General features: G+C 37.4%; 1 protein-coding gene across 1 annotated transcript; it reads left to right on the top strand.

Annotated features, from left to right (window-relative positions):
- The first annotated feature begins 7,767 nt into the window (after nt 1-7,767).
- Nucleotides 7,768-9,709, top strand: LOC128619033 (neuropeptides B/W receptor type 2). Its single transcript, XM_053642874.1, has one exon. It carries the CDS (start codon nt 8,232-8,234, stop codon nt 9,216-9,218), a length of 987 nt encoding a protein of 328 aa, XP_053498849.1. The 5' UTR covers nt 7,768-8,231; the 3' UTR covers nt 9,219-9,709.
- The last annotated feature ends 511 nt before the right edge of the window (nt 9,710-10,220 follow it).

Below are 10,220 nucleotides of genomic sequence, written 5' to 3'. Positions count from 1 at the left end.
ATATGCCTCTGGCATGGACCTGTGTGTTTTTCCTGAATTTCAAACAGCATTGCTGCCTCAGGTAAAGCTGCAGGAGCTTTAGCATAATGTACCTCATGCATGTGCATGTGCATATGTGCACACATACTGCTTGTACTATTGTATGTGTGGGAAAAATGCAGGCATTCGTACAGGTTTTGCTTAATCCATGTGTAAGATGTTATACATTTATAAAGTTATATACCTTCTGGTGCAGACAAACCAAATATCTACGTCAAATGCATTTAACAATAACATAAATATTTGACCATGGCAAGCTATTGTTCAACACTTGCAACATATTGCTTTAATACGTATTCATTAATTATTTCAGGGAAATCAAAGTTCTTTCTATGAATGACAAGAGTGGCAATCATGAATTTCTAGATTTATTCCTGTGTATATGTATAAGCTTAAACTGCTTGCTGGTCTTTAAGACATGAATTCATTAATTAATCTTCAGTAACTGCTTATCTTGGTCAAGGTAACAGTTGAACACATGTCTAATCCAGAAACAGTCTTGCAGAAGTCCTAAATTTATCTAACATTTGAATAACACAGGTGATTTATTGCAAGGATATTATTATTAACCTGTAGACAGCGAAATGTCCTAGAGAGGTTGCGAGTTTGAATCCCAGTGTTGCAGCAGTCATCTGTAGCTGGGAGCCAAGGGAGTAAAATCAGCCGTACTCTGTGGGTGGGAGGAATGTTATAGTCTCTTCCTTGTTAATCACAGAGACACTAACCAGTTGCAGGCATCTTTGAGCTCATGTATGCAGAAGAGGGTAGATAGCACTTTCCTTTCAACACACTCTGCAGCAGTTTGAAAAAAGATGTGGTTGGCTGGCTCCATGTGTCTCAGTGGAAGCAAGTGTTAGCCTTCTCCCTCCTCGGTTGGTAGCCGTTATGTGTCTTCCTAATTTGGAGTGAAATTAAAGTGGAAAAATGCTGAAGAAGACAGATAATTATTAAAGACATGGTAAAGGCAGATGAACGTGATGTTTAACTCACGTACTTCTGATCTTTATTCTCATAGTCATATCCAGCCAGATCTTATCAGTGCAATATTGCACCACATGCACATGTGGGCCAGACGTGACAGGAAATTAGTACATAATAATGATAATATACAAATCCCATAGATTCCATCAAGTAAGGAACAAAAACAAATCAGATATGAACATTGCAGCTTTTGAGCTTTGAATATACTCTGTTTGCAGAGTAGCCATGTGAAAAACAGTGAATGTTTATTTCCCCTGAGTTTCTGAGAATAACACTAATGATGCTGTACTACAGTTGCAATCAAAATTATTCAACTCCCATTGCAAATCAGGTTTATTGTCAAAATGTACAGACTTTCAGCTGTTTGCAATGAACGAATCAAACAAAATCAACTGAAATATTTCAATTCAAATAGTTCAATACTTTCCCCAAATTCAACTGAAAATGCTCAGGTATTTTAAAAATACTTAAAATAACAATATTTAACAATTTAACAATATTTCAGATTTAACAATATTTCATACAAATATATTAAAGCACATTTAATTTCTATAATTTTACCCCTACCTGTCATCTCAGGGTGACCCTGAAGTGTGACCACTGCAACAAAGCTAGCGCCAAGTTGACTCTCTCCACCTTACTATGAAAAATAGGAGAATTTTTTTTTAACCTCACGTATGGGCAGACATAATTGGACCACTAATTGGGCCGCTGTGGCTCAGGTGGTAGAGTGGGTTGTCCACTAATCGTAGGGTTGGCGGTTCGATTCCTGGCCCACATGACTCCACATAACTCCACATGCTGAAGTGTCCTTGGGCAAGACACTGAACCTCAAGTTGCTCCCGATGGCAACTTAGTGGCTTGCATGGCAGCTCTGCTACCATTGGTGTGTGTGTGTGTGTGTGTGTGTGTGTGTGAGTGTGTGTGTGTGTGTGTGTGTGTGTGTGTGAGTGGGTGAATGAGAACCAGTGTAAAGCACTTTGTAGAACTGCTAAGGTTAAAAAAGCGCTATATAAGTGCAGACCGTTCACAAGTATTGAAAATGCCCATTTCCCCCATCAGGGCAATCATTAAGTTCCAGACAACTGGAAATGTTATGAATCAACCTGGAATTGGACGTGTGTCTATATTGTCTCAACGCACTGTGAAGAGGATGGTTCTAGTGGCCAAAAAATCTCCAAGGATCACAGCTGGAGAATTGCAGAAGTTAGTTGTGTCTTGGGGTCAGAAAGTCTCCAAAACTACAATCCGAAGTCATCTACATCACCACAGGTTTTTTGGAAGTGTTTCAAGATAAAAGCCTCTACTCTCATTCAAAAACAAACTCAAGCGTCTTCAGTTTGCCAGACACTACTGGAACTTCAAATGGGATCGGGTTCTATGGTCAGATGAACCAAAATAGAAAGGTAGCCATATGGAAAAGTACCTCTTGGTGGATCTTTAATGTTTTGGGTCTGTTTTTCTGCCAGAGGACCTGGACATTTTGTTAGGATACATGGCATCATGGACTCTATCAAATATCAATAGATATTAAATGAAAACCTGACTGCCTCTGCCAGAAAGCTTAAAATGGGCCGTGGTTGGATCTTCCAGCAGGACAGTGATCCAAAATATTCATCAAAATCAACACAAAAAATGGTTTACTGAACACAAAATCAAGGTCCATTTGCCCATTGCCATCCCAGTCACCTGACTTAAAACCCATAGAAATCCTGTGGGGTGAACTGAAGAGGAGAGTCCACCAGCGTGGACCTTGAAATTTGAAGATCTGGAGAGAATCTTTATGAAGGAATGGTCTCAGATCCCTTGTCATGCATTCTCCAACCTCATCAGGCATTATAGGAGAAGACTCAGAGCTGTTATCTTGGCAAAGGGTGGTAGCACAAAGTATTGACTGAAAGGGTGCCAATAATTGTTGCACACCTATATTTAACAAAGATATATTTTTCTGATAAATCTGTGTTTTGTTTGCAATTGTTTGATATCCATGAGAGCAGAGTATTTTTGTGAATTTTTTAACAAAAGATTAAAAGATACAATAGAGACAATTTTTCACAGCGTTCTTTGCTCATATTTATCAAGGGTGCCAATATTAGTGGAGGGCACTGTTCACCCAGAGCACATCCATAATCCAGTCTATGTAATAGATCATCACAGCACTTCTAGGGTGCATGAGCCTAAAAAAAATGCCATCTTTGACTTGCAGTTGGTATTAAATATGGATCAAATGGAGTCCACATGAAAGGAGGGCCCAGTATAATTTATGGCCAAAATGTCGTAGGCTAAAGGTTTCAGTTTCACCCAGACACATTATCTGAAAAGCTCCAGACCTATATTCCGTAATGTATCTAATTTTAAACATATTTAAATATTCACTCTGCAGATATGTCTGTTTGAATTATGCATTCAGATGGTTGTCTCATTGCTTCCTCCACTTTGCTTCCTTTGAATGATAACTTGCTATTATCCATCACTATCAGACTGGAAAGTTTTCTTTATTAATTATCACACTGCTGTGCAATCAAGAGCAACAACTAGACTTCAGAAAGTGAGTATTAGTATGCTTGCACATGAATAATTTTAAAATGTTACTGTGACAAAGATACTTGAAATCCCTTATATTTGTGTAGTAGTCAGATCAGTAGTGTTTTTTGTTTTGTTTTGTTTTGTTGTTTTTGACAATAGACAGTGGCAAGATAAAACTCCCTGAGATGACATGAGGAAGTAACCTTGAGATGAACCAGACACAAAAATTTTCCTTTTCTGGTATACAATGAATAAAAAACTAACTGCCCATGTGTAGAAGTGTTAAGAGATTAGTCTTTATGTTTAGAGCAGCAGTTCTTATGTATAAAACTGTTTTTGGAAGGTGGATATGGTCAGGGTATCCATGTGGGACAATTCACAGTAGTAGAAAGTGAGTTACAACTGCAGAGCTCCAAGCAGAAGTAGAGCATCAGGATGACTAACGAAGATCCAGAGGGTGAGTTCATGTTTTGCTATGAGAAGTATACAATGAATAAAAAACTAACTGCCCATGTGTAGAAGTGTTAAGAGATTAGTCTTTATGTTTAGAGCAGCAGTTCTTATGTATAAAACTGTTTTTGGAAGGTGGATATGGTCAGGGTATCCATGTGGGACAATTCACAGTAGCAGAAAGTGAGTTACAACTGCAGAGCTCCAAGCAGAAGTAGAGCATCAGGATGACTAACGAAGATCCAGAGGGTGAGAGAAACCACCCTACTGTGTCTGGAACACAGTGAGTAGTGTTTCTGGAACACAGATCAGACAGCAGGAGTTTACATAGTGCTCAACACTGAGAGAGGCAAGATCATCAGGTAAAAAGGTGTACACTGTGATCAGAGTGCAAGTGGGGACTCCAGCAGGTTTAGCTTTGACTAAAATCGATAGTTGAGTGGTTGGATTTGGTCCATTAGATTCTCAATTTGCATGATCTCAATTATATAATGTAGTCCTAGATGTTAAATTGAATTAAATAATTCTGTATAACGAATTTAATTACATACATTCATGTATAAATGTATATATATATATATATATATATATATATATATATATATATATATATATATATATATATATATAGTTTCTCTTGTTCACTTCTATGAGAGGAATATTAATTAGTCCCATGTGCATGGGTTTCAGGGCATAAGTTTTAGAAAGGAAGGACAGTGAATGTGCTGAGTGATTTCACTAAGCTACTGTCTCAGCCATTTGGCTGATCAATAACAAAGTTTGGCGAAATCCTTTGTAACCCAAAGTTTCTGTCTTACACTTCAGGACAGTGGAGAGAAGATAACGCTAGCTACTCCTGTAAAATTGAAGGGTTACCATAAGAATGTGAATTTCCTATTAATGACTAAGCCATAAGAACCTCATAGAAATCAGACAATGTTAATAATCCCTAAAAACCTAAAACTCTACAAATCTATTTGGATTGTGTAATAACAATAATGCAATGTGAAGTAAATGAACACCAATTCATCATGGGATTTCCCTTGAAATCACATTGGAAAAATGTTTAAGAATACCATGGGAATTTTCTGTAGGAATCCCCATGGAATAAACCAAGACTACATACAATGCCGAAGTCCCTTTCTAGATATCTGCATCACATTAGTTTTGGGCGCTATTTTTCTACTATAAAAGTCTTAGTGTAGCAGAGGTTATTGAGTGGTCTGAGCACATCACTCACAACAGGAAAGTAATATCCATCCCTGCTACTGCCATGCAGACCTGTCCAAATCACCCTGACATATCACCTCTAAAACTGCAAGAAAGACACGCCTTTCTCATACAGAATGTGCCATCTGGAGGCAAGCAGGAAGCAAAGATGGCCTTTTAACCTTGACTGCTACTGAGTTATTACCACCCACACTGGCTTTTAATACCACCCCTTCCTCACTTACTCTTCACTCTCGTGTGGTGTTTCTTTTCTGAAATAATGCAAACTTGTTTTCTGCTTTTCTTCCCTTTTTCTTTTCTATAATTGCTTTTATTTAACTGTTTTGGTGAATTAAACTAAACCGATTTTCCTTTTTTAAACAAAAGCGTCGACTCAATATTTAAAGATGAAAATTTCAATATGAAATTTTACATTCAAATACATCATGAACAGATAAAAGGACTAAAGATTAGTTCCTGTTATTAACTTTCTTTCCTTTTTGGGGACATATTTTACATTACATTCATTGTGATCTAACCCCTGATTCAAATGTCATTATGACGAAGGCCATAGAAAATGTAATGAATAATATGCAAACAATAGAGCGCCACCTAATAAGTCTGCCCACTTGTTATGTAAAAACGAATCCTTTTCTCCAAGTACTGAAGTGTAGCCATGCACAAAGTGGCACTTTTGTTCCTCTATCAATCACTCCTTTTGTTATGCCATCAAGTGCATATCCATGTAAAGTGCTCTTTCTGTCTACACCCCATTTTAATCTTCATATTTCTCATCTGCCCAGCCACGACAGACCTCTTAAGTGCTTGTCAGTCAAAAGCTTGCTCATCACACATCAGCTCAGTGGGTCACGTCTTACTGCATGTGATAATTCATAACCACACGTCAACAACCTTATATAAACAGGCTGCATTATTGTTTGTAATAGTCTGATAAATTTTACATTAACGCACAAAGCATAATCATGTGCTACACATCATTACATCTCTGTACTCACCATTTCAAGATACTACTCTCAAATAGCTAAAGCTTTATGAGATGGGTGAATGTGATTATTTTAGTCAAGGACAGACAACTGCTACATGTAAAGATGCGCCATCAGTTTCCATGAGATACAAAAGCTAACATGAGCACTGATATTTTACATCATAGTCTTGCAATTTACTCCACAACCTTTTAGCTTTGTTAGGAAATTTCTACATGCAGTAATTCATTACCAATACATGTACTAATAACAATACAAATACATCAAATACAGCACATGTTCATTTTTTTCATGCATTTACCAGTCTTGTGAACTAGAGTTTACTAATTAAAAAAGTGCTACTGCACTTTCATTTGAGATTAACACCGTATAGCAACCCAGATAAAAATAAACCAAAAAAATAAAAAATAAATGTAAGAGAGGCTTTAATTTGACATTTCGAACACAAAAACAAGGTGGCCTTGAGGACTCAGTACAGAAAGAAACTGCACTTAATAAACCAATTCTTTCCCTTAGCAACTAGTATTATATTACCTACCTAGTGAGATAGATATTAAAGAATAAAGTCCAGAGGGTTAATATATATATATATATATATATATATATATATATATATATATATATATATATATATATACATCTCTCTCTCTCTCTCTCTCTCTCTCTCTCTCTCTCTATATATATATATATATATACATACACACACACACACACACACACACACACACACACACAATCCCAGTCTTTGTTTTTATAAATGTATTTTATGTCTGTTTGACTTTTTATGTGAACTTTAATGGAGATCAGGAGTCACAAAATCACACATTTAGTGATGGACTATGTAAAATACTGAATGTGTAGGTATTACTGAGCTCCTGTTAAGTTTAAATTATGGCACTGAAAGTTTTAACAATGACGTTAATCTATTCAGAGGACATGCGCAGGGTTTGGGTTTCTTGTATACATATACATGTATCTTTTTTAAATAATATAAAATGTCTTTTCTTTAATATAAGTGCTTCAGATATTAACCAATAGCACTCAACACATTTTATTTGCTTATCTTTCACACACGTTGTGATATTTCTTTGCTTCTCTAGGAAAGTTAGGAAATGTATTTGTTTTATATTTCTTTGCTTGTCTAGGAAATCTGGAACATTAACATTCTTGTCTATGATGCTCAAAAATCCGGACTTTTCAAAAGGTTTGACATTTTCTTCTGTTGAAAGAGCAAGGAAACATGTGGATTGTGGATTCGATTATTTCCATAGAGCCTGGAGGATATTGCACTCAGCACTGCTGCTCGACTTTAATAGAAGCACAGCAGCGTTATCGCTTAGAGTAATCTTTTATAATGCGGCTGCATGAGAGCGCATCGCTCCTTCAGCTTACATCACGCTCTTTCCCTCCCACCATCCCTCAAACCGCTTTTCATCCTTAACACCTCTTCCACGCTGTTAATTCAGCAAAGACGCTGTGGACTTGCATGCATGAACTTCTACAGGTAAGATTTTTACCAGACTATACTACTGAGTCAAGTGCGCAAAACCGGAGAGTCTTGATTTATATAATGTGCGCATTTTACGCTTTTTGTTTGGGCTTAGTTTTTGCTTCATACACCCGATTGAGTAAGCAGTTTTAACTTTTGTGTACTGTGGTTTAAGATGTGTCAACTGCAAGGTGATTTCTTTCTTTCTTTCCTTCTCTCTCTCTTTCTTTCTTTCTTTCCTTCTTTCTTTCTTTCTTTCTTTCTTTCTTTCCTTCTTTCTTTCGTACATTGCAGTTAAAGCTTCCTTTGAGCTGCCAAGGTCCATGCATTAGTCACTAAACCAATTATGTAATCGTTTGCTCATTTTCGACGTTTTATAATAGTGGACCAATCAAAAAAAAAAAATTATATAAAACTTATTTTTTTACAAATCGAAAAACAATATTTATATTACAGATATTATTATCTGGAATCTTTACACCCGAAAAGCTGGATGACTTCTGTGGGTCTTACTCTTCACTGAAGAAAAGAAAATGGATAATGTGTCACTTCCTGGGAGTATGCCTTCTCCATGTAACTCAAGTAACTATTCACATCCTAACTGCAGCACATCTCCACCTTGGCTATTTTACCCAGACTTCTACATCTGGTTGCCGGTGGTTTACTCGGTCATCTGTGCCGTAGGGCTCACTGGCAACACGGCCGTCATCTATGTCATATTGAAAGCCCCGAAAATGAAAACCGTCACCAACCTGTTCATCCTGAACTTGGCAATCGCTGATGACCTTTTCACACTGGTGTTGCCTATCAATATCGCAGAGCACCTGTTGAACTATTGGCCATTTGGTGAGCTTCTTTGCAAAGTGATCCTCTCAATAGATCACTACAACATCTTCTCCAGCATCTACTTTCTCACAGTCATGAGCATCGACCGCTACCTGGTAGTGCTTTCCACGTTGCAGTCCAAGCGGATGCCCCATCGCACGTACAGGTTCGCAAAAATCGTCAGTGTGTGTGTGTGGGCTCTTGTTGTCCTCATCGTGGCACCATTTACCTTCTTTGCTGGCATTTATGTGAGCCCTGATGATGCCGAGAGCAGGAAGAGCTGTGTGTTGAGCTTCCCTAGCCCTGAGAGCTTCTGGTTCAAAGCCAGCCGGATCTACACCCTGGTCTTCAGCTTTATCCTTCCTGTGTCCACAATTTGTGTCTTATATAGTCTAATGCTCTACAAGTTGAGGCATACACATCTGAATTCCAATGGCAAGGCGTTGGATAAAGCCAAGAAGAAGGTGACCGTTATGGTCTTTGTTGTGCTTGCAGTGTGTCTGTTCTGTTGGACTCCATTTCACTTGAGCACGGTGGTGGCCCTGACTACAGACCTGCCCACAACGCCACTGGTCATTGGCATCTCCTACTTCATTACAGGCTTGAGCTATGCTAACTCCTGCCTCAACCCTTTTCTTTATGCCTTCCTGGATGACAGTTTCAAAAAAGCTTTTAAGAAAATGCTGGAGTGTTGATCTATGCGAAAGGGACAAGAAGATAAAAGCTTAAGGTCAATTTCAAGGACAACACTGGATGAAAAAAAAGGTAGGCTCATCTTAAGGAAAAACATACAGTATTGAGGCAGCAATAGACCAAATGAAGTGGGTTTTTATTCCTTCCTCTGTCATTTCTTTAGGACCATGGTATGACACATAACAGTACTGCAGCACGACACACAGGACTACATGAAATGCAAATGCACAACGATGTGTCTGTAAAATTGTCCCATACCAGCAGCTATAGACACTACATCCTTTAAAAATACTGTACCTTGGAAAATGTTTATGAACTGTTTTGTTGAGTCTATGTTTGTAATGTATGTTGTGTAGCCAATTTATCAGACTTAAATTTTCCCAGACATGTGTAAATATGTGAACTATTATGCTACAACACAGAGAAGATTTAAAGGACTTTTCCATCTGTTATTATGAAATAAATCTCGAACTGAGAGTGTATTTGTATTGTAGTGAGATTGGAGTTGCTGGTGGATCTTATTTCATTGTATATGCTTGCTCCCCAAGTCTATGATAACTGAATAACACTTTTTTCACAGATGTGTTGTAACCTATAGAATAGGATGTTTACTGCCAAACATGAAACATGCTTCTTTATTTATTTTACTTAATAATAGCATTTAAGCATTTAAGCACTGTTGTTCATTCTGCTGTAATTACCTGTAGGCAACTATAGTGCTCCTTTACTCATATAGTAGTGAATAAAATAATTTTTTTTTTTTTTTTTGCTTTGGGTAAATCGGAAACACTTCAACAGAAGTGCTTTTTAGCCCAAAATGATTGATTTCTCAGGTTATTTTTAAATATAATATAATATAATAAAGAAACCAGAATGACCTTTAGATCAGCGGTTCCCAAACATTTGGAAATAGCTCAATTGACTGACTTAAATAATTCCCACATCCCAAAACATCATGGTACTGACCTGATCTGAATGCAAATTACACAATGACACACAGAGGT

Source organism: Ictalurus furcatus, chromosome 15, assembly GCF_023375685.1.
Source record: "Ictalurus furcatus strain D&B chromosome 15, Billie_1.0, whole genome shotgun sequence".
Taxonomy (NCBI): domain Eukaryota; kingdom Metazoa; phylum Chordata; class Actinopteri; order Siluriformes; family Ictaluridae; genus Ictalurus; species Ictalurus furcatus.
This window is presented reverse-complemented; position numbering and strand designations above follow the sequence as displayed.